Consider the following 25,445-nt stretch of genomic DNA (forward strand, 5'->3'; position numbering starts at 1 on the left):
TTGCTAATCTCATCATCTGATTCAGAGATTTCTGATTGTTTAGATTTGGGAGAAATAGTGAGAGAACTTGGCTGTTCCGTAGGTTTAACACTAGCCGTAGATTTTTGTTTGTCAGTCGATTTGAGCCCTTCTACAGACTCGCCGTCCTTCGGTGAATCTTGAGTAGGCTTCATCTCATCAAAGGGATTGGTCTCTTCAGAATCAAATGTCTTTCGAGGAGATATTCCAGTAATATTTTTAACATGGGTTTTTGGTTTGTCAATAATTTTCCTATCAGAAACTTCAGGCAATTTATGGGAAGGAGGGTCGGGGAAGGACACTTTTCTTTTTGGATCGGGCATTTCCTTGCTACTCTCCTCATCTGATTCAGAGATTTCTGATTGCTCATGTTTGGGAGAAATAGTGAGAGAACTTGGCTGTTCCGTAGGTTTAATACTAGCAGGAGATTTTGGTTTGTCAGACGATTTGAGCCCTTTTACAGACTCGCCATCTTTGGGTGAATCTTGAGTAGGCTTCACTGCATCAAAAGGCTTGGTCTCTTCAAAATCAAGTGTCGTTTGACGAGATAGTCCAGTAGTGTTCTCAACAGGGGTTTTTTGTTTGTCAGAAAGTTTCCTATCAGAAACTTCAGGCAATTTATGGGAGGAAGGGTCGGGGAAGGACAGTTTGCTTCTAGGATCGGTCATTTCCTTACTACTATCATCATCTGATTCGCCTACAGATATTTTTTTCTTATTGTTCAGGCTTCTTCGATCGGGCATTTCCTTACTACTATCATCATCTGATTCGCTTTCAGAGATTTCTGATTGTTCAGGTTTGGGAGAAGTAGTGAGAGATTTTGGCTGTTTCGTAGGTTTAACACTGCCCGGAGATTTTAGTTCGTCAGTTAATTTGAGCACTCCTCTTGGTTCACCATCTTTGGGTGAATCTTTAATAGGCTTCACTGCATCAAAAGGCTTTGTCTCTTCAGAATCAAGTGTTTCCTGAGGAGATAGTCCAGTCATATATTCAACAGTCGTTTTTGGTTTGTCAGAAAGCTTCATATCAGAAACTTCAAGAAATTTATAGGAAGAAGGATCGGGGAAAGACAGTTTTGTTCCTGGATCGGGCAGTTTCTTACTACCATCATAATCTGATTCGCTTTCAGAGATTTCTGATTGTTCAGGTTTGGGAGAAATAGTGAGAGAACTTGGCTTTTCCGTAGGTATAACACCAGTCGGAGATTTTGGTTCGTCAGTAGTTTTGAGCATTTCTACAGACTCACAGTCCTTCGGTGATCCATCAGTAAGCTTCACTTCATCAAAAGGCTTGGTCTCTTCAGAATCAAGTGTCTTTTGAGGAGATAGTCCAGTAATATTTTCAACAGGCGTTCTTGGTTTGTCAGAAAGTTTCCTATCAGAAACTTCAGGCAATTTATGGGAAGAAAGGTCGGGGAAGGACAGTTTTCTTTTTCGATCGGGCATTTCCTTACTACTATCATCATCTGATTCGCCTTCAGAGATTTCTGATTGTCCAAGTTTGGTAGAAATAGTGAGAGAACTTGGCTGTTTCGTAGGTTTAAGACTAGCCGGAGATTTCAGTTCGTTAGTAAATTTGAGCACTCCTCTTGGTTCACCATCTTTGGGTGAATCTTTAATAGGCTTCACTGCATCAAAAGGCTTGGTCTCTTCAGTATCAAGTGTCGTTTGAGGAGATAGTCCAGTAATATTCTCAACAGGGGTTTTTGGTTTGTCAGAAAGTTTCCTATCAGAAACTTCAGGCAATTTATGGGAAGAAGGGTCGGGCAAGGACAGTTTTCTTTTTGGATCGTGCATGTCGTTACTTCTATCATCATCCGATTCGCTTTCAGAGATTTCTGATTGATCAGGTTTGGGAGAAATAGTGAGGGAACTTGGATATCCCGTTGGCTTAACACTAGCCGGAGATTTTGGTTTGTCAGTAGTTTTGAGCCCTTCTTCAGACTCACTGTCTCTGAGTGATCCAGCAGTAGGCTTCACTTCATCAAAAGGCTTGGTCTCTTCAGAACCAAGTGTCGTTTGAGGAGATAGTCCAGTACTATACTCAACAGGGGTTTTTTGTTTGTCAGAAAGTTTCCTATCAGAAACTTCAGGCAATTTATGGGAAGAAGGGTGGGGCAAGGACAGTTTTCTTCTTAGATCGGGCATTTCCTTACTACTATCATCATCTGATTCGCTTTCGAAAATTTCTGATTGTTCAAGTATGGGAGAAACAGTGAGAGAACTTGGCTGTTCCGTAGGTTTAACACTAGCCAGAGACTTTAGTTTGTCAGTAGTTTTGAGCACTCCTCTTGGTTCGCCGTCTTTGGGTGAGTCTTGAGTAGGATTTACTGCATCAAAAGGCTTAGTCTCTTCAGAACCAAGTGTCTTTTGCGAAGATAATCCAGTCATATTTTCAACAGTCGTTTCTGGTTTGTCAGAAAGTTTCCTATCAGAAACTTCAGGCAATTTATGGGAAGAGGGGTCGGGGAAGGACAGTTTTCTTCTTGGATCGGGCATTTCCTTACTACTATCATCATCTGATTCGCCTTCGGAGTTTTCTGATTGTTCAGGTTTGGGAGAAATAGTGAGTGAACTTGGCTGTTTTGTAGTTTTAAGACTAGCTGGAGGTATTGGTTTGTCAGTAGTATGGAGCACTTCTCCAGGTTCACCGTCTTTGGGTGAATCTTGAGTAGGCTTTACTGTATCAAAAGGCTTGGTCTCTTCAGAACCAAGTGTTTCCTGAGGAGATAGTCCAGTGCTATTCTCAACAGGGGTTTTTGGTTTGTCAGAAAGTTTCCTATCAGAAACTTCAGGCAATTGATAGGAAGAAGGGTCGGAGGAGGTCAGTTTTCTTCTTGGATCGAGCAGTTCCTTACTACTATCATCATCTGATTCGCCTTCGGAGTTTTCTGATTGTTCAGGTTTGGGAGAAATAGTGAGAGAACTTGGCTGTTCCGTAGGTTTAATACTAGCCGGTGATTTCGGTTTGTCAGAAACTGTGATCACTTCTCCTGGTTCACCATCTTTGGGTGAGTCTTTAGAAGGCTTCACTGCATCAAAAGGCTTGGTCTCTTCAGAACCAAGTGTCTTTTGCGGAGATAATCCAGTCATATACTCAACAGGGGTTTTTGGTTTGCCAGAAAGTTTCCTATCAGATACTCCAGGCAATTTATGGGAAGAGAGGTCGGGGAAGGACAGTTTTCTTCTTGGATCGGGCAGTTTCTTACTACCATCATCATCTGATTCGCTTTCAGAGATTTCTGATTGTTCAGGTTTGGGAGAAATAGTGAGAGAACTTGGATGTTCCACAGGTTTAACACTAGCCGGAGATTTTAGTTTGCCAGAAACTGTGATCACTTCTCCTGGTTCACCTTCTTTGGGTGAATCTTGAATAGGCTTCACTACATCATAAGGTTTGGTGTCTTCATAATCAAGTGTCTTTTGAGGCGATAGTCCAGTAATATTCTCAACAGAGGTTTTTGATTTTTCAGAAACTTCAGGTAATTTTTGAGAAGAAGGATCGGGGAAGGACAGTTTTCTTCTTGGATCGAGCAGTTCCTTACTACTTTCATCATCTGATTCGCCTTCGGAGCTTTCTGATTGTTCGGGTTTGGGAGAAATAATGAGAGAACTTGGCTGTTCCGTAGGTTTAATACTAGCCGGAGATTTTAGTTTGTCAGAAACTATGATCACTTCTCCTGGTTCACCATCTTTGGATGAATCTTGAATAGGCTTCACTACATCATAAGGCTTGGTATCTTCATAATCAAGTGTCTTTTGAGGCGATAGTCCAGTAATAATCTCAACAGTGGTTTTTGATTTGTCAGAAACTTCTGGTAATTTATGGGAAGAAGGGTCGGGGAAGGACAATTTACTTCTAGGATCGGGCATTTCTTTACTACTATCATCTTCTGATTCGCCCTCAGAAATTTCTGATTGTTCAGGTCTGGGAGAAATAGTGAGTGAACTCGGCTGTTGCATAGGGTTAACACTAGCCGGAGAGTTTGGTTTGTCAGAAACTGTGATCACTTCTCCTGGTTCACCGTCTTTGGGCGAATCTTTAGAAGGCTTCACTGCATCAAAAGACTTGGTCTCTTCAGAACCAAGTGTCTTTTGCGGAGATAATCCAGTAATATTCTCAGCAGTGCTTTTTGGTTTGTCAGACACTTCAGGTAATTTATGTGAAGAAGGAACGGGGAAGGACAGTTTACTTCTAGGATCGGGCATTTCTTTACTACTATCATCTTCTGATTCGCCCTCAGAAATTTCTGATTGTTCAGGTCTGGGAGAAATAGTGAGTGAACTTGGCTGTTGCGTAGGGTTAACGCTAGCCGGAGATTTTGGTTTGTCAGAAACTGTGATCACTTCTCCTGGTTCACTATCTTTGGATGAATCTTGAGTAGGCTTCACTACATCATAAGGCTTGGTGTCTTCATAATCAAGTGTATTTTGAGGCGATAGTCCAGTAATATTCTCAGCAGTGGTTTTTGGTTTGTCAGACACTTCAGGTAATTTATGTGAAGAAGGAATGGGGAAGGACAGTTTACTTCTAGGATCGGGCATTTCTTTACTACTATCATCTTCTGATTCGCCTTCAGAGTAATCTGATTGCTCAGGTCTGGGAGAAATAGTGAGTGAACTTGGCTGTTGCGTGGGGTTAACACTAGCCGGAGATTTTGGTTTGTCAGCAACTGTGATCACTTCTCCTGGTTCACCGTATTTGGGTGAATCTTGAGTAGGCTTCACTTCATCAAAAGGCTTGGTCTCTTCAGAATCAAGTGTCTTTTGAGGAGATAATCCAGAAATATATTCAACAGGCATTTTTGGTTTGTCAGAAAGTTTCCTATCAGAATCTTGAGGCAATTTATGGGAAGAAGGAATGGGGAAGGACAGTTTACTTCTTTGATCGAGCATTTTCTTACTACTATCATCATCTGATTCGACTTCAGAAATTTCTGATTGTTCAGGTCTGGGAGAAATAATGAGTGAAATTGGCTGTTGCGTAGGGTTAACACTAGCCGGAGATTTTGGTTTGTCAATAGTTTTGAGCACTTCTCCTGGTTCATCGTATTTAGGTGAATCTTGTTTAGGCTTCACTTCATCAAAAGGCTTGGTCTCTTCAGAAATAAATGTCTTTTGAGGAGATAGTCCAGTACAATATTCAACAGGGGTTTTTGGTTTGTCAGAAAGTTTCCTATCAGAAACTTCAGGCAATTTATGGGAAGAGGGATCGGGGAAGGACAGTTTTCTTCTTAGATCGGGCAGTTTCTTACTACCATCATCATCTGATTCGCTCTCAGAGATTTTTAATTGTTCAGGTTTGGGAGAAATAGTGAGAGAACTTGGATGTTCCGTAGGTTTAAAACCAGTCGGAGATTTTGGTTTGTTAGTAATTTTGAGCCCTCCTACAGACTCACCGTCTTTGGGTGATCCAATAGTAGGCTTTACTTCATCAAAAGGCTTGGTCTCTTCAGAATCAAGTGTTTCCTGAGGAGATAGTCCAGTACTATTCTCAACAGGGGTTTTTGGTTTGTCAGAAATATTCCTATCAGAAACTTCAGGCAATTGATAGGAAGAAGGGTCGGAGGAGGTCAGTTTTCTTCTTGGATCGGGCAGTTTCTTACTACCATCATCATCTGATTCGCTTTCAGAGATTTCTGATTGTTCAGGTTTGGGAGAAATAGTGAGAGAGCTTGGATGTTCCGCAGGTTTAACACTAGCCGGAGATTTTAGTTTGTCAGAAACTGTGATCACTTCTCCTGGTTCACCATCTTTGGGTGAATCTTGAATAGGCTTCACTACATCATAAGGCTTGATGTCTTCATAATCAAGTGACTTTTGATGCGATAGTCCAGTAATATTCTCAACAGTGGTTTTTGATTTTTCAGAAACTTCAGGTAATTTATGAGGAGAAGGGTCGGGGAAGGACAGTTTTCTTCTTGGATCGAGCAGTCCCTTACTACTATCATAATCTGATTCGCTTTCGGAGATTTTTGATTGTTCAGGTTTGGGACGAATAGCGAAAGAACTTGGTTGTCCCGTAGGTTTAACACTAGCCGGAGATTTTGGTTTGTCAGAAACTGTGATTACTTCTCCTGGTTCACCGTATTTGGGTGAATCTTGAGTAGGCTTCACTTCATCAAAAGGCTTGGTCTTTTCAGAACCAAGTGTCTTTTGAGGAGTTAATCCGGTTATGTTTTCAAAAGGGGTTTCTGGTTTGTCAAAAAGTTTCCTATCAGAAACTTCAGGCAATTTATGGGAAGAAGGAACGGGGAAGGACAGTTTAGTACTAGAATCGAGCATTTCCTTACTACTAACATCTTCTGATTCGCTTTCAGAGAAATCTAATTGTTCAGGTCTGGGAGAAATAGTGAGTGAACTTGGCTGTTGCGTAGGGTTAACACTAGCCGGAGAGTTTGGTTTGTCAGAAACTGTGATCACTTCTCCTGGTTCACCGTATTTGGGTGAATCTTGGGTAGGCTTCACTTCATCAAAAGGCTTGGTCTCTTCAGAATCAAGTGTCTTTTGAGGAGATAGTCCAGTAATATTTTTAACATGGGGTTTCGGTTTGTCAGTAATTTTCCTATCAGAAACTTCAGGCAATTTATGGGAAGGAGGGTCGGGGAAGGACAGTTTTCTTCTTGGATCGGGCATTTCCTTGCTACTCTCATCATCTGATTCAGAGATTTCTGATTGTTTAGATTTGGGAGAAATAGTGAGAGAACTTGGCTGTTCCGTAGGTTTAATACTAGCAGGAGATTTTGGTTTGTCAGACGATTTGAGCCCTTTTACAGACTCGCCATCTTTGGGTGAATCTTTAGTAGGCTTCATCTCATCAAAGGGATTGGTCTCTTCAGAATCAAATGTCTTTCGAGGAGATATTCCAGTAATATTTTTAACATGGGTTTTTGGTTTGTCAATAATTTTCCTATCAGAAACTTCAGGCAATTTATGGGAAGGAGGGTCGGGGAAGGACACTTTTCTTTTTGGATCGGGCATTTCCTTGCTACTCTCCTCATCTGATTCAGAGATTTCTGATTGTTCAGATTTGGGAGAAAAAGTGAGAGAACTTGGCTGTTCCGTAGGTTTAACATTAGCAGGAGATTTGGGTTTGTCAGACGATTTGAGCCCTTCTACACACTTGCCATCTTTGGGTGAATCTTGACTAGGCTTCACTTCATCAAAAGGCTTGGTCTCTTCAGAATCAAATGTCTTTTGAGGAGATAGTCCAGTTACATTCTCAACAGGGGTTTTTGGTTTGTCAGAAAGTTTCCTATCAGAAACTTCAGGCAATTTATGGGAAGGAGGTTCGGGGAAGGACAGTTTGCTTCTTGGATCGGGTATTTCCTTACTACTATCATCATCTGATTCACCTGCAGAGATTTCTGATTTTTCAGATCTGGAAGAAATAGTGAGAGAACTTGGCTGTTCCGTAGGTTTAACACTAGCCGGAGATTTTGGTTTGTCAGAAACTGTAACCACTTCTCCTGGTTCATCGTCTTTGGGTGAATCTTGAGTAGGCTTCACTTCATCAAAAGGATTGATCTCTTCAGAAATAAATGTCTTTTGAGGAGATAGTCCAGTAATATTTTCAACAGTGGTTTTTGGTTTGTCAGAAAGTTTCCCATCAGAAACTTCAAGCAATTTATGGGAAGAAGGGTCCGGGAAGAACAGTTTACTTCTTGGATCGGGTATTTCCTTACTACTATCATCATCTGATTCACCTTCAGAGATTTCTGTTTGTTCAGGTCTGGGAGATATAGTGAGAGAACTTGGCTGTTCCGTAGGTTTACCACTAGCCGCAGAATTTGGTTTGTCAGTCGATTTGAGCCCTTCTACAGACTCGCCGTCCTTCGGTGAATCTTGAGTAGGCTTCACCTCATCAAAGGGCTTAGTCTCTTCAGAATCAAGTGTCCTTTGAGGAGATAGTCCAGTAATATTTTCAACAGTGGTTTTTGGTTTGTCAGAAAGTTTCCCATCAGAAACTTCAGGCAATTTATGGGAAGAAGGGTCCGGGAAGGACAGTTTACTTCTTGGATTGGGTATTTCCTTACTACTATCATCATCTGATTCACCTGCAGAGATTTCTGATTGTTCAGGTCTGGGAGAAATAGTGAGTGAACTTGGCTGTTGCGTAGGGTTAACACTAGCCGGAGATTTTGGTTTGTCAGTAATTTTGAGCACTTCTCCTGGTTCACCGTATTTGGGTGAATCTTGGGTAGGCTTCACTTCATCAAAAGGCTTGGTCTCTTCAGAATCAAGTGTCTTTTGAGGAGATAGTCCACTAATATTTTTAACAGTGGATTTTGGTTTGTCAGAAAGTTTCCTATCAGAAACTTCAGGCAATTTATGGGAAGGGGGGTCGGGGAAGGACAGTTTTCTTCTTGGATCGAGCATTTCGTTACTACTATCATCATCTGATTCGCTTTCAGAGATTTGTGATTGTTCAGGTTTGGGAGAAATAGTGAGAGAACTTGGCTGATCCGCAGGTTTAACGCTAGACGGAGATTTTTGTTTGTCAGTAGTTTTGAGCAATTCTCTTGGTTCATCGTCTTTGGGTGAATCCTGAGTAAGCCTCACTTCATCAAAAGGATTAATCTCTCCAGGTCCAAGTGTCTTTTGAGGAGATAGTCCAGTAATATTTTTAACATGGGTTTCTGATTTGTCAGAAAGTTTCCTATCAGAAACTTCAGGCAATTTATGGGAAGGAGGGTCGGGGAAGGACAGTTTTCTTCTTGGATCGAGCATTTCGTTACTACTATCATCATCTGATTCGCTTTCAGAGATTTGTGATTGTTCAGGTTTGGGAGAAATAGTGAGAGAACTTAGCTGTTGCGCAGGTTTAACGCTAGCCGGAGATTTTGGTTTGTCAGAAACTGGGATCATTTCTCCTGGTTCATCGTCTTTGGGTAAATCTTGAGTAGGCTTCGCTTCATCAAAAGGATTGATCTCTCCAGAACCAAGTGTCTTTTGAGGAGATAGTCCAGTAATATTTTTAACATGGGTTTTTGGTTTGTCAGTAATTTTCCTATCAGAAACTTCAGGCAATTTATGGGAATGAGGGTCGAAGAAGGACAGTTTTCTTCTTGGATCGGGCATTTCCTTGCTACTCTCATCATCTGATTCAGAGATTTCTGATTGTTCATGTTTGGGAGAAATAGTGAGAAAACTTGGCTGTTCCGTAGGTTTAATACTAGCAGGAGATTTGGGTTTGTCAGGCGATTTGAGCCCTTCTACAGACTCGCCATCTTTGAGTAAATCTTGAGTAGGCTTCACTTCATCAAAAGGCTTGGTCTCTTCAGAATCAAATGTCTTTTGAGGAGATAGTCCAGTTATATTCTCAACAGGGGTTTTTGGTTTTTCAGAAAGTTTCCTATCGGAAACTTCAGGCAATTTATGGGCAGGAGGTTCGGGGAAGGACAGTCTGCTTCTTGGATCGGGTATTTCCTTACTACTATCATCATCTGATTCACCTGCAGAGATTTGTGATTGTTCAGGTCTGGAAGAAATAGTGAGAGAATTTGACTGTTCCGTAGGTTTAACACTATCCGGAGATTTTGGTTTGTCAGAAACTGTGATCACTTCTCCTGGTTCTTCGTCTTTGGGTAAATCTTGAGTAGGCTTCGCTTCATCAAAAGGATTGATCTCTTCAGAAATAAATGTCTTTTGTGGAGATAGTGCAGTAATATTTTCAACAGGGGTTTTTGGTTTGTCAGAAAGTTTCCTATCAGAAACTTCAGACAATTTATGGGAAGAAGGGTCGGGGAAGGACAGTTTTATTCTTGAATCGGGCATGTCCTTACTGCTATCATCATCTGATTCGCCTTCTGAGATTTCTGATTGTTCAGATTTGGGATAAACAGTGAGAGAACTTGGCTGTTCCGTAGGTTTAACACAAGCCGGAGATTTTGGTTTGTCAGAAACTGAGATCACTTCTCCTGGTTCATCGTCTTTGGGTAAATCTTGAGTAGGCTTCGCTTCATCAAAAGGATTGATCTCTTCAGAAATAAATGTCTTTTGAGGAGATAGTCCAGTAATATTTTCAACAGGGGTTTTTGGTTTGTCAGAAAGTTTCCTATCAGAAACTTCAGACAATTTACGGGAAGAAGGGTCGGGGAAGGACAGTTTACTTCTTGGATCGGGCATTTCCTTGCTACTCTTATCATCTGATTCAGAGATTTCTGATTGTTCAGATTTGGGAGAAATAGTGAGAGAACTTGGCTGTTCCGTAGGTTTAACACTAGCCGGAGATTTTGGTTTGTCAGTAGTTTTGAGCACTTCTCCTGGTTCACCGTCTTTGGGTGAATCTTGAGTAGGCTTCACTTCATCAAAAGGATTGATCTCTTCAGAAATAAATGTCTTTTGAGGAGATAGTGCAGTAATATTTTCAACAGGGGTTTTTGGTTTGTCAGAAAGTTTCCTATCAAAAACTTCAGACAATTTATGGGAAGAAGGGTCGGGGAAGGACAGTTTTCTTCTTGGATAGGGCATGTCCTTACTACTCTCATCATCTGATTCGCCTTCTGAGATTTCTGATTGTTCAGATTTGGGATAAACAGTGAGAGAACTTGGCTGTTCCGTAGGTTTAACACTAGCCATAGATTTTGGTTTGTCAGAATCTGGGATCACTTCTCCTGGTTCATCGTCTTTGGGTAAATCTTGAGTAGGCTTCGCTTCATCAAAAGGATTGATCTCTCCAGAACCAAGTGTCTTTTGAGGAGATAGTCCAGTAATATTTTTAACATGGGTTTTTGGTTTGTCAGTAATTTTCCTATCAGAAACTTCAGGCAATTTATGGGAATGAGGGTCGAAGAAGGACAGTTTTCTTCTTGGATCGGGCATTTCCTTGCTACTCTCATCATCTGATTCAGAGATTTCTGATTGTTCATGTTTGGGAGAAATAGTGAGAAAACTTGGCTGTTCCGTAGGTTTAATACTAGCAGGAGATTTGGGTTTGTCAGGCGATTTGAGCCCTTCTACAGACTCGCCATCTTTGAGTAAATCTTGAGTAGGCTTCACTTCATCAAAAGGCTTGGTCTCTTCAGAATCAAATGTCTTTTGAGGAGATAGTCCAGTTATATTCTCAACAGGGGTTTTTGGTTTTTCAGAAAGTTTCCTATCGGAAACTTCAGGCAATTTATGGGCAGGAGGTTCGGGGAAGGACAGTCTGCTTCTTGGATCGGGTATTTCCTTACTACTATCATCATCTGATTCACCTGCAGAGATTTGTGATTGTTCAGGTCTGGAAGAAATAGTGAGAGAATTTGACTGTTCCGTAAGTTTAACACTATCCGGAGATTTTGGTTTGTCAGAAACTGTGATCACTTCTCCTGGTTCTTCGTCTTTGGGTAAATCTTGAGTAGGCTTCGCTTCATCAAAAGGATTGATCTCTTCAGAAATAAATGTCTTTTGAGGAGATAGTGCAGTAATATTTTCAACAGGGGTTTTTGGTTTGTCAGAAAGTTTCCTATCAGAAACTTCAGACAATTTATGGGAAGAAGGGTCGGGGAAGGACAGTTTGCTTCTTGGATCGGGCATGTAATTACTACTATCTTCATCTGATTCGCCTTCTGAGACTTCTGATTGTTTAGATTTGGGATAAACAGTGAGAGAACTTGGCTGTTCCGTAGGTTTAACACTAGCCATAGATTTTGGTTTGTCAGAAACTGGGATCACTTCTCCTGGTTCATCGTCTTTGGGTAGATCTTGAGTAGGCTTCGCTTCATCAAAAGGATTGATCTCTTCAGAAATAAATGTCTTTTGAGGAGATAGTCCAGTAATATTTTCAACAGGGGTTTTTGGTTTGTCAGAAATTTTCCTATCAGAAACTTCAGACAATTTACGGGAAGAAGGGTCGGGGAAGGACAGTTTACTTCTTGGATCGGGCATTTCCTTGCTACTCTCATCATCTGATTGTTCAGATTTGGGAGAAATAATGAGAGAACTTGGCTGTTCCGTAGGTTTAACACTAGCCGGAGATTTTGGTTTGTCAGTAGTTTTGAGCACTTCTCCTGGTTCACCGTCTTTGGGTGAATCTTGAGTAGGCTTCACTTCATCAAAAGGATTGATCTCTTCAGAAATAATTCGAAATAATTTCCAATCAGAAACTTCAGACAATTTATGGGAAGAAGGGTCGGGGAAGGACAGTTTTCTTCTTGGATCGGGCAGTTTCTTACTACCATCATCATCTGATTTGCTTTCAGAGATTTCTGATTGTTCATGTTTGGGAGAAATGGTGAGAGAACTTGGCTGTTCCGTAGGTTTAATACTAGCAGGAGATTTTGGTTTGTCAGACGTTTTGAGCTCTTTTACAGACTCGCCATCTTTGGGTGAATCTTGGGTAGGCTTCACTTCATCAAAGCGCTTGGTCTCTTCAGAATCAAATGTCTTTTGAGGAGATAGTCCAGTTATATTCTCAACAGGGGTTTTTAGTTTGTCAGAAAGTTTCCCATCAGAAACATCAGGCAATTTATGGGAAGGAGGTTCGGGGAAGGACAGTTTGCTTCTTGGATCGGCTATTTCCTTACTACTCTCATCATCTGATTCACCTGCAGAGATTTGTGATTGTTCAGGTCTGGAAAAAATAGTGAGAGAACTTGGCTGTTCCGTAGGTTTAACACTAGCCATAGATTTTGGTTTGTCAGAAACTGAGATCACTTCTCCTGGTTCATCGTCTTTGGGTAAATCTTGAGTAGGCTTCGCTTCATCAAAAGGATTGATCTCTTCAGAAATAAATGTCTTTTGAGGAGATAGTCCAGTAATATTTTCAACAGGGGTTTTTGGTTTGTCAGAAATTTTCCTATCAGAAACATCAGACAATTTATGGGAAGGAGGGTCGGGGAAGGACAGTTTACTTCTTGGATCAGTCATTTCCTTGCTACTCTCATCATCTGATTCAGAGATTTCTGATTGTTCAGATTTGGGAGAAATAGTGAGAGAACTTGGCTGTTCCGTAGGTTTAACACTAGCCGGAGATTTTGGTTTGTCAGTAGTTTTGAGCACTTCTCCTGGTTCATCGTCTTTGGGTAAATCTTGAGTAGGCTTCGCTTCATCGAAAGGATTGATCTCTTCAGAAATAAATGTCTTTTGAGGAGATAGTCCAGTAATATTTTCAACAGGGGTTTTTGGTTTGTCAGAAATTTTCCTATCAGAAACTTCAGACAATTTACGGGAAGAAGGGTCGGGGAACGACAGTTTACTTCTTGGATCGGGCATTTCCTTGCTACTCTCATCATCTGATTCAGAGATTTCTGATTGTTCATGTTTGGGAGAAATAGTGAGAGAACTTGGCTGTTCCGTAGGTTTAATACTAGCAGGAGATTTGGGTTTGTCAGACGATTTGAGCCCTTCTACAGACTCGCCATCTTTGGGTGAATCTTGAGTAGGCTTCACTTCATCAAAAGGCTTGGTCTCTTCAGAATCAAATATCTTTTGAGGAGATAGTCCAGTTATATTCTCAACAGGGGTTTTTGGTTTGTCAGAAAGTTTCCTATCAGAAACTTCAGGCAATTTATGGGAAGGAGGTTCGGGGAAGGACAGTTTGCTTCTTGGATCGGGTATTTCCTTACTACTATCATCATCTGATTCACCTGCAGAGATTTGTGATTGTTCAGGTCTGGAAGAAATAGTGAGAGAACTTGGCTGTTCAGTAGGTTTAACACTATCCGGAGATTTTGGTTTGTCAGAAACTGGGATCACTTCTCCTGGTTCATCGTCTTTGGGTAAATCTTGAGTAGGCTTCGCTTCATCAAAAGGACTGATCTCTTCAGAAATAAATGTCTTTTGTGGAGATAGTGCAGTAATATTTTCAACAGGGGTTTTTGGTTTGTCAGAAATTTTCCTATCAGAAACTTCAGACAATTTACGGGAAGAAGGTTCGGGGAAGGACAGTTTTATTCTTGAATCGGGCATGTCCTTGCTACTCTCATCATCTGATTCAGAGATTTCTGATTGTTCATGTTTGGGAGAAATAGTGAGAGAACTTGGCTGTTCCGTAGGTTTAATACTAGCAGGAGATTTGGGTTTGTCAGACGATTTGAGCCCTTCTACAGACTCACCATCTTTGAGTAAATCTTGAGTAGGCTTCACTTCATCAAAAGGCTTGGTCTCTTCAGAATCAAATGTCTTTTGAGGAGATAGTCCAGTTATATTCTCAACAGGGGTTTTTGGTTTGTCAGAAATTTTCCTATCAGAAACTTCAAACAATTTACGGGAAGAAGGGTCCGCGAAGGACAGTTTACTTCTTGGATCGGACATTTTCTTGCTACTATCTTCATCTGATTCGCCTTCTGAGATTTCTGATTGTTCAGATTTGGGATAAATAGTGAGAGAACTTGGCTGTTCTGTAGGTTTAACACTAGCCATAGATTTTGGTTTGTCAGAAACTGGGATCATTTCTCCTGGTTCATCGTCTTTGGGTAAATCTTGAGTAGGCTTCGCTTCTTCAAAAGGATTGATCTCTTCAGAAATAAATGTCTTTTGAGGAGATAGTGCAGTAATATTTTCAACAGGGGTTTTTGGTTTGTCAGAAATTTTCCTATCAAAAACTTCAGGCAATTTATGGGAAGGAGGGTCGGGGAAGGACACTTTTCTTCTTGGATCGGGCATTTCCTTGCTACTCTCATCATCTGATTCGCCTTCTGAGATTTCTGATTGTTCAGATTTGGGATAAACAATGAGAGAACTTGGCTGTTCCGTAGGTTTAACACTAGCCATAGATTTTGGTTTGTCAGAAACTGAGATCACTTCTCCTGGTTCATCGTCTTTGGGTAAATCTTGAGTAGGCTTCGCTTCATCAAAAGGATTGATCTCTTCAGAAATAAATGTCTTTTGAGGAGATAGTCCAGTAATATTTTCAACAGGGGTTTTTGGTTTGTCAGAAATTTTCCTATCAGAAACATCAGACAATTTACGGGAAGAAGGGTCGGGGAAGGACAGTTTACTTCTTGGATCAGTCATTTCCTTGCTACTCTCATCATCTGATTCAGAGATTTCTGATTGTTCAGATTTGGGAGAAATAGTGAGAGAACTTGGCTGTTCCGTAGGTTTAACACTAGCCGGAGATTTTGGTTTGTCAGTAGTTTTGAGCACTTCTCCTGGTTCATCGTCTTTGGGTAAATCTTGAGTAGGCTTCGCTTCATCGAAAGGATTGATCTCTTCAGAAATAAATGTCTTTTGAGGAGATAGTCCAGTAATATTTTCAACAGGGGTTTTTGGTTTGTCAGAAATTTTCCTATCAGAAACTTCAGACAATTTACGGGAAGAAGGGTCGGGGAACGACAGTTTACTTCTTGGATCGGGCATTTCCTTGCTACTCTCATCATCTGATTCAGAGATTTCTGGTTGTTCAGATTTGGGAGAAATAGTGAGAGAACTTGGCTGTTCCGTAGGTTTAATACTAGCAGGAGATTTGGGTTTGTCAGACGATTTGAGCCCTTCTACAGACTCGCCATCTTTGGGTGAATCTTGAGTAGGCTTCACTTCATCAAAAGGCTTGGTCTCTTCAGAATCAAATGTCTTTTGAGGAGATAGTCCAGTTATATTCTCAACAGGGGTTTTTGGTTTGTCAGAAAGTTTCCTATCAGAAACTTCAGGCAATTTATGGGAAGAAGGTTCGGGGAAGGACAGTTTGCTTCTTGGATCGGGTATTTCCTTACTACTATCATCATCTGATTCACCTGCAGAGATTTGTGATTGTTCAGGTCTGGAAGAAATAGTGAGAGAACTTGGCTGTTCAGTAGGTTTAACACTATCCGGAGATTTTGGTTTGTCAGAAACTGGGATCACTTCTCCTGGTTCATCGTCTTTGGGTAAATCTTGAGTAGGCTTCGCTTCATCAAAAGGACTGATCTCTTCAGAAATAAATGTCTTTTGTGGAGATAGTGCAGTAATATTTTCAACAGGGGTTTTTGGTTTGTCAGAAATTTTCCTATCAGAAACTTCAGACAATTTACGGGAAGAAGGGTCCGGGAAGGACAGTTTACTTCTTGGATCGGACATTTTCTTGCTACTTTCATCATCTGATTCAGAGATTTCTGATTGTTCATGTTTGGGAGAAATAGTGAGAGAACTTGGCTGTTCCGTAGGTTTAATACTAGCAGGAGATTTGGGTTTGTCAGACGATTTGAGCCCTTCTACAGACTCACCATCTTTGAGTAAATCTTGAGTAGGCTTCACTTCATCAAAAGGCTTGGTCTCTTCAGAATCAAATGTCTTTTGAGGAGATAGTCCAGTTATATTCTCAACAGGGGTTTTTGGTTTGTCAGAAATTTTCCTATCAGAAACTTCAGACAATTTACGGGAAGAAGGGTCGGGGAAGGACAGTTTTCTTCTTGGATCTGGCATGTCCTTACTACTATCATCATCTGATTCGCCTTCTGAGATTTCTGATTGTTCAGATTTGGGAGAAATAGTGAGAGAACTTGGCTGTTCCGTAGGTTTAATACTAGCAGGAGATTTGGGTTTGTCAGACGATTTAAGCCCTTCTACAGACTCGCCATCTTTGGGTGAATCTTGAGTAGGCTTCACTTCATCAAAAGGCTTGGTCTCTTCAGAATCAAATGTCTTTTGAGGAGATAGTCCAGTTATATTCTCAACAGGGGTTTTTGGTTTGTCAGAAAGTTTCCTATCAGAAACTTCAGGCAATTTATGGGAAGGAGGTTCGGGGAAGGACAGTTTGCTTCTTGGATCGGGTATTTCCTTACTAATATCATCATCTGATTCACCTGCAGAGATTTGTGATTGTTCAGGTCTGGAAGAAATAGTGAGAGAACTTGGCTGTTCCGTAGGTTTAACACTATCCGGAAATTTTGGTTTGTCAGAAACTGTGATCACTTCTCCTGGTTCATCGTCTTTGGGTAAATCTTGAGTAGGCTTCGCTTCATCAAAAGGATTGATCTCTTCAGAAATAAATGTCTTTTGTGGAGATAGTGCAGTAATATTTTCAACAGGGGTTTTTGGTTTGTCAGAAAGTTTCCTATCAGAAACTTCAGACAATTTATGGGAAGAAGGGTCGGGGAAGGACAGTTTTATTCTTGAATCGGGCATGTCCTTACTACTATCATCATCTGATTCGCCTTCTGAGATTTCTGATTGTTCAGATTTGGGATAAACAGTGAGAGAACTTGGCTGTTCCGTAGGTTTAACACAAGCCGGAGATTTTGGTTTGTCAGAAACTGAGATCACTTCTCCTGGTTCATCGTCTTTGGGTAAATCTTGAGTAGGCTTCGCTTCATCAAAAGGATTGATCTCTTCAGAAATAAATGTCTTTTGAGGAGATAGTCCAGTAATATTTTCAACAGGGGTTTTTGGTTTGTCAGAAATTTTCCTATCAGAAACTTCAGACAATTTACGGGAAGAAGGGTCGGGGAAGGACAGTTTACTTCTTGGATCGGGCATTTCCTTGCTACTTTCATCATCTGATTCAGAGATTTCTGATTGTTCAGATTTGGGAGAAATAGTGAGAGAACTTGGCTGTTCCGTAGGTTTAACACTAGCCGGAGATTTTGGTATGTCAGTAGTTTTGAGCACTTCTCCTGGTTCACCGTCTTTGGGTGAATCTTGAGTAGGCTTCACTTCATCAAAAGGATTGATCTCTCCAGAACCAAGCGTCTTTTGAGGAGATAGTCCAGTAATATTTTTAACATGGGGTTTTGGTTTGTCAGTAATATTCCTATCAGAAACTTCAGGCAATTTACGGGAAGAAGGGTCGGAGAAGGACAGTTTTCTTCGTGGATCGGGCATTTCCTTACAACTATCATCATCTGATTCGCCTTTCGAGATTTCTGATTGTTCAGATTTGGGAGAAATAGTTAGAGAACTTGGCTGTTCCGTAGGTTTAATACTAGCCGTAGATTTTCGTTTGTCAGAAACTGGGATCACTTCTCCTGGTTCATCGTCTTTGCGTAAATCTTGAGTAGGCTTCGCTCCATCAAAAGGATTGATCTCTTCAGAAATAAATGTCTTTTGAGGAGATAGTCCAGTAATATTTTCAACAGGGGTTTTTAGTTTGTCAGAAAATTTCCTATCAGAAACTTCAGACAATTTACGGGAAGAAGGGTCGGGGAAGGACAGTTTACTTCTTGGATCGGGCATTTCCTTGCTACTCTCATCATCTGATTCAGAGATTTCTGATTGTTCAGATTTGGAAGAAATAGTGAGAGAACTTGGCTGTTCCGTAGGTTTAACACTAGCCGGAGATTTTGGTTTCTCAGTAGATTTGAGCCCTTCTACAGACTCACCGTCTTTGGGTGAATCTTGAGTAGGCTTCACTTCATCAAAGGGCTTGGTCTCTTCAGAATCGCGTGTCTTAAGAGGAGATAGTCCAGTAATATTCTCAAGAGGGGTTTTTGGTTTGTCAGAAAGTTTCCTATCAGAAACTTCAGGCAATTTATGGGAAGGAGGGTCGGGGAAGGACAGTTTTCTTCTTGGATCGGACATTTCCTTGCTACTTTCATCATCTGATTCGCCGTCAGAGATTTCTGATTGTTCATGTTTGGGATAAATAGTGAGAGAACTTGGATGTTCCGTAGGTTTAATACTAGCAGGAGATTTGGGTGTGTCAGTAGTTTTAAGCACTTCTCCTGGGTCACCAACTTTGGGTGATTCTTGAGTAGGCTTCACTTCATTTAAAGGCTTGGTCTCTTCAGAATCAATCGTTTTTAGAAGAGATAGTCCAGTAATGCTCTCAACAGGTGTTTTTGGTTTATCAGAAAGTTTTCTATTAGAAACTTCCGGCAATTTACGGGAAGAGGGGTCGTGGAAGAACAGTTTGCTTCCTGAATCGGGTATTTCCTTGCTACTCTCATCATCTGATTCAGAGATTTCTGATTGTTCAGATTTGGAAGAAATAGTGAGAGAACTTGGCTGTTCCGTAGGTTTAACACTAGCCGGAGATTTTGTTTTCTCAGTAGATTTGAGCCCTTCTACAGACTCACCGTCTTTGGGTGAATCTTGAGTAGGCTTCACTTCATCAAAGGGCTTGGTCTCTTCAGAATCGCGTGTCTTAAGAGGAGATAGTCCAGTAATATTCTCAAGAGGGGTTTTTGGTTTGTCAGAAAGTTTCCTATCAGAAACTTCAGGCAATTTATGGGAAGGAGGGTCGGGGAAGGACAGTTTTCTTCTTGGATCGGACATTTCCTTGCTACTTTCATCATCTGATTCGCCGTCAGAGATTTCTGATTGTTCATGTTTGGGATAAATAGTGATAGAACTTGGCTGTTCCGTAGGTTTAATACTAGCAGGAGATTTGGGTGTGTCAGTAGTTTTAAGCACTTCTCCTGGGTCTCCAACTTTGGGTGATTCTTGAGTAGGCTTCACTTCATTGAAAGGCTTGGTCTCTTCAGAATCAAGTGTTTTTAGAAGAGATAGTCCAGTAATGCTCTCAACAGGTGTTTTTGGTTTGTCAGAAAGTTTTCTATCAGAAACTTCCGGCAATTTACGGGAAGAAGGGTCGGGGAAGGACAGTTTGTTTCTTGAATCGGGCGTTTCCTTAATACCATCATCGTGTGATTCGCTTTCAGAGATTTCTGATTGTTCAGGTTCGGGTAAAATAGTGAAAGAACTTGGTTGTTCCGTAGGTTTAACACTAACCGGCGATTTTGGTTTGTCAGTAGTTTTGAGCACTTCTACAGGTTCACTGTTTTTGTGTGAATCTTGAGTAGCCATCACTTCATCAAAGGGCTTGGTCTCTTCAGAATCAATTGTCTTTTGAGGCGATAGTCCAGTTATATTCTCAACAGGGGTTTTTGGTTTACCCGAAATTTGCTTATCAGAAACTTCCGGCAATTTACGGGAAGATGGGTCGTGGTAGGACATCGTTCTTCTTGGAGTGGGCATTTCCTTACAACTATCATCATCTGAATCGCTTTCAGAGATTTCTGATTGGTCATGTTTGGGAGAAATAGTGAGAGAACTTGGCTGTTCCGTAGATTTGACACTAACCGGAGATTTTGGTTTGTGAGTAGTTTGGAACATTTCTCCATTTTCACCGAATTTTGTTGATTCTTGAGTAGGCTTCACTTCGTAAGTAGGCTTGGTCTCTTCGGAATCAAATGTCTTTTGAGGAGATAGTCCAGTAATATTCTCAACAGGAATTTTTGGTTTGTCAGAAATTTTTCTTTCAGAAACTTCAGGTAGTTTATGGGAATAGGGGTCAGAGACGGGCGGTTTTCTTCTTGGATCGGACATTTCCTTGCTACTTTCATCATCTGATTCGCCGTCAGAGATTTCTGATTTTTTAGGTGTGGGAGAAATAGTGAGAGAACATGACTGTTCCGTAGGTTTAACACTAGCCGGTGATTTTGGTATGTCAGTAGTTTTGAGCACTTCTCCTGGGTCACCGACTTTTGGTGATTCTTGAGTAGGCTTCACTTCATTAAAAGGCTTGGTCTCTTCAGAATCAAGTGTTTTTAGAGGAGATAGTCCAGTTATGCTCTTGACAGTGGTTTTTGGTTTGTCAGAAAATTTCCTATCAGAAACTTCAGGCAATTTACGGAAAGAAGGGTCGGGGAAGGACAGTTTGCTTCCTAAATCGGACATTTCCTTATCACCATCATCATCTGATTCGCTTTTAGAGATTTCTGATTGTTCAGGTTCGGTTAAAACAGCGAAAGAACTTGGCTGTTCCGAAGGTTTAACACTAACCGAAGATTTTGGTTTGTCAGTAATTTTCAGCACTTCTTCAGGTTCACTGTCTTTGGGTGAATCTTTAGTATCTTCACCATCAAATAGCTCCAATGGTGATTTGACATCTCTTAATTTAACTGAAGTTTTTGTCTTCTCAGAACACTTGATATCCACAATCTCAGTCGGTCTAGGTGAAGAGGTCTGAACCTGGAGAGAACTATTTTCATCTAAAGGCAAATATTTATCAGTTTTATAAGCGGGGGTTGCTTCAGAATTCCCCTCAAATTGAGGCTTGGCTATAAGCAAAGACGATTTCGTTTCATTAGATATCGATGTCAATCGATCTAAGGTTTCATTGACCCGCGAAGTTATTCCACGAGAAACGCTCTCCTCGTGCTTTGCTGCAATCGGTTTCACATCTCTTTGCATTTCTGAAGTTGTTGTTGATATCAGAGATATATTGCTATCCTGTTTACTTCCCTCAAACAGCCTTATTTCGGATGGGTCTTCTTTTTCCGAATCCTGGTGGGTAGTTGTAGGTAAAACTATTTGGGATGGTTCTTTGCGAATGAAGTCTTGCAAAGCCTGATGCGTTTCAGAGCCAATATTCAACTCCGTAGATAACGTTTCCATCTCAGAATATTTAAGGGTGCTTCCTTCATACTTACTTAAGGTGCGTTCTTTTCTCAAACTTGTTTGTACTATTTCTTCTGCTTCCGAAGCAAATGCAGATTTTTGACTAATTGCTTTAGACGCAAAACTTCTGTCTTCAACAGTTTTGCTGTCAAAAGCTGTGTCATCAAAATACTTTCGAAGTATTTCTGAAGAGATCAAATTCGTTTCTCTCTTGTAATGATCATCTGAATCTGCACTTGTGCCTTCGAACGTCCTTGCTTCTTTATTTTCGCCTAAATCAAAGCACATAGAGCTTTTTTCTTCCTTGTGTAAAACTTTTGTCTCTTTTCTCCCATCATCAAGATGACTGATGTTTTTTGTAGATGTGGAATACGACAATCCGTCAATTGTCGCAAATGTTCTATCCCTGACAACTTTCACCGGTTCAAGAAGGACATCTTTTTCACTCTTCGCCACTACAGACTTTGTATCGAATGTTGTATGACCTTTTTTGATGGGGACGAGCCCAGCTATCTCACTTGCACTATTTTGTCCCAAAGATTCGGAACGTGGTTCCATTGACTTTACTTCTATCGTGTCATACGTTGTAAAAAATCCTAAATTGCTAAGGGGGGCATTACTCTCTTCCCTTTTGTGGGTAGTTTGTGGGTAAAATTTCATTTCAATGTGTCCCGCTACGCCCTCCAATCCAAAAACACTTCGACCATAGTATTGCCCATGTATTTCTGAAGAAGGTTCGGCTTTAATTGCATCTTCCCTCAAATATTTATTCCCTACGGAAAAATCTCCATCGGAATATTGTCGAAATATTTCGTCTTCTTGCCGTTTTGTCACATTATCGGTGCTAGAAAGTGTGGTTTCTTCTTGTTTTTTTTTTGTTATACGATCCATTTCTCTATTGGGAGCTTCCATTTCAATTTGAGTTTTCTTGTCTTTTACATCCGTAGGCTGTGCAAAGTCAGTAAAGTCTTTCGAATGTGCAATACCCTGTTGAGTCGTAGATATGGACTTTTGGTCAACTGATTTATAGTCTTTGCCTTCGATGGAGTCAAGTTTCATGATATCTTTTTCTAAAAGTGGAGGGAAAGTGGATGAAATCTCCATTCCAGCTTCTGAAGCGTACTCTGTTGGACTTGTGATTTTGCTAGTGTCTGGCTTATATATAGATTTTTGATCAATTAAGAGGGTAAGTTTTTCTGGGGTGGCATCCAATTTGGAAAGATCTTTGCCAAAATACTGTAGATTCGTTATTTTTTCTCCTTCTTCTTCTTGAACGCCTATCCGTTTATCCAAGGCATGGACATCACTTTTGGCATATTGTATATGCAATGGTAGTGGACTTTCTGTCTTGTCTTGAATATCAGTAAAGTGTCTACTTGCGTCTTCAGAATGGGCAGTAGTCTCTGATGGTAATTTTTTGTTTGTTGCAACAGAAGTTGTCTCTTGCGTTTGTTTCTTATCGTCTGCCAGAGATGAAGGTTTTTCGTCAATTTCCTGTAAGAGCTTATCACTGGTGATCGTCCTATCAGAATGCTGCTCGGAAGGAACGTCAACAACGTGCTTCCGAACATCTGTAAACTGATGGTGCACAATATTTGATCGATTAGTCACTTTCCTGTCAATTGTCGTAAAAATTTTTTCTCTGGTCACGTCTTGTTCAGAAGTAACCATGCCAGAAATCTGACGGGACATTGCTGAAAAATGCTCGATAGGAGCTTTCTCTTCCTTACATGGGACATTTGAATGGTAGGTGAGTACCTCGCTGCAATCTCTTAAGTCGATGTCACTTTCGCAGATTGTTGAAGCCGACTTTTGGTCAATTGTAGTGATAATTTTAGTTTTGGTGGTACTCAGCCCGGAAAAATTTCTATCGACAGACTGTCGGGATATGTCGAATTTAGGTGGAATTGTACCTATTTCGTCTGAAAATTCCCCACTATTGGGAAAGTTCCCAGGAATTGCAGATGTGCTTTTAGGGTCAATTGCAGTATGACTTTCAAATTTGGATTTGTCCAAATCTGTTGGTTTCATTTCGTCTGACAGAGGGCACAATTTTATATCGATTGCAACGGACGCATCCCTGTCAGTAGGCTGTCTAGGTGTTTCTGATGTAGCTTTCTGTGAGCTTATTCCCCTCTTGTCGCGAACTTTAGAAGAGTGGGTTTGAACTATAACGACATCTTCATAGATTGATGACGAGGTCCTGTCTTTCATATCTTCTGAAAGACGTGTCTCGTGGGGCTGCTGTTCTACATAGGAAAATTTTTCAACGGCTGTTTTACTTAAAGTGGAACGGTCTATCAATGCAATTTTCTTGCTAGTTGTTCTGTCTGTCTCCGCTAAGTTTGTGACATTAGCAAATCCGTCGGTTGTTATTTCGCAAATTTCAAGATATTCTTGTTGGTCACTCTCAGATAAGCTAGCCTTGTTATCCCAAGTGTCCTTGCTAACTGTAAAATGTGTTTTGCTATGGAACCCTTCGGGATCGTGTAAACTTAATGAGGTGTGTTGTGTTGCTCTGTTCCTATTATCTAAAAGCTTACTAATACTAATTGTGGAAGTTAAAGTCTCCTTTAATTGACTCTCATGAGCAGTCTTCTCTGTTACGGTTTCTTTGCTATCACTATGTTTTCTATCAGACCTAGCATCACTAGCATCATGTTCCTGAGTTTGATTTTGTCTTTCAAAAAGTTTTGCTAATTCGCTTATTCTACGTTTGGAACAAATAACTTCGCAAGCTTCTTCTACGGGAGTCACATTACTTTCAAGGGGACTTTGGAGAGTCGGTGCTTTGTGCGCCGTCTCCTTGGGATCTTTAAGGGCTAGGCTGTTTAAGATAATGTCAGCTTCAGTTAAAATAGTTCTCTCCACAGCTGCCAAATCCACATCCCCACTGTTCCGTTTTTCTCTTTTCCTTGGACTAAACGGTGTTGCCTCCAGGTTAAGAGAACTTGGCTTCTTCTTCTCAAAGGACTCTACCACCTCCTTGACCTTAGGCATTGATTCCATGTCGATATGCGCATGGTCTTTCGCATCGTCTTTGCCACCGTCCTCATGTGAACTGACTGTTGTCATATGTTCCTCAGCAACTTCGAATGCCTTTTTCTTTTGGCATATCTTTTCGCAAACAGCTTCATCAATGCTTTGTAAATGCTCAAATTGTTTCTCCATTGCTTTGATAGGCGACTGTTTCACAACCACAACCGGCGGCTCCACGCTCGTCAGTTGAGTCAACTGCACATCCATCTCACTGAGGATTGATTTTTCCAATGCAGGTAGATCGCAATCGGTTCGCAGGGAATCACGTTTTCTCACAGCAAACGGAATTGCCTCCACTGTTGTGCTGCCGATTTTCTCTTCCATGGCATGGATGGCATCCTTAACGGAAGCGCCTGCATCTGGCTCTGAGCTGCCAACCTTATTTGTAGTAGCTGAAGCAGCGACATTTCCTACTCCCTGAGTTTCCAGCTCCTTGATTTTTCTCTTCACACCACCACAACCCATTATCTGTTCCAAATACTTCCTATCACTCAACGCCGAATCAGTCTCCCGAGATCTGTTTGTAATTATCGTTGTTGCGCCTGCGATTTCTGATGATACGTTTGCACTTTTGCTTTCCACGCTGACAGGTCGAGCCAAATCCGGCAACTTCTCCTGACTACTTTCACTCATTTCTGTAAATGAGGGAGTGTCTTTAGTTGTTTGAAAATATTCTGTGCGACTGCTTTGCCTAGTTTCTACCATTTCTTCAGGCAACTTTTTAGATTCAATTAAATTCTTTGTAATACTAGTAGTGTATGTATAAGGCTTTACATTCTGAATGCTGAAGTGCTCTACGGGCGTTTCGATAATATGTCCAATCACAAATTTAAACATGACGTTAGTAACCAAAGTTGCGCAGTTACCAATGCAACAACAACGGTTGCAAAGCAATTACAACGACCACAATGCGACAGAAGCGGTAGAAGTAGTAACGGGCATTACAAGCGGTATGGGAAGTTTGATTTGTTTCGGTTCGATACGGTTTGGTATTGTTTGGATCAGTAGCATTAGATATACACAAAACGGCGAGCATTACACGGAGTAGAACATGTTAGTGTTACAGTTTTACATAGAAATAATAGAAGTTTGTTTAGAGTACTTCTATAGAGAGTATTTCGAGACTACATTCATACATACATACAT

The 25,445-nt window shown here is 40.9% G+C and overlaps 2 protein-coding genes across 2 annotated transcripts in view; both read right to left on the reverse strand.

Moving 5' to 3' along the window:
• The window catches only part of LOC106087781 (uncharacterized), a 79,180-nt gene that overhangs the window by 14,197 nt on the left and 39,538 nt on the right, over nucleotides 1-25,445 (reverse strand). The gene's annotated exons all lie outside the window — the stretch shown is intronic.
• Nucleotides 22-25,136, reverse strand: LOC106087777 (titin-like). Its single transcript, XM_059367344.1, has 3 exons — nucleotides 16,145-25,136; nucleotides 139-16,033; nucleotides 22-31 (listed from the first exon to the last, which is right to left on the reverse strand). The coding sequence occupies exons 1-3, from the start codon at nucleotides 25,134-25,136 to the stop codon at nucleotides 22-24; spliced, it is 24,897 nt and encodes an 8,298-aa protein (XP_059223327.1).

This window comes from Stomoxys calcitrans, chromosome 1, assembly GCF_963082655.1.
Source record: "Stomoxys calcitrans chromosome 1, idStoCalc2.1, whole genome shotgun sequence".
NCBI lineage: Eukaryota > Metazoa > Arthropoda > Insecta > Diptera > Muscidae > Stomoxys > Stomoxys calcitrans.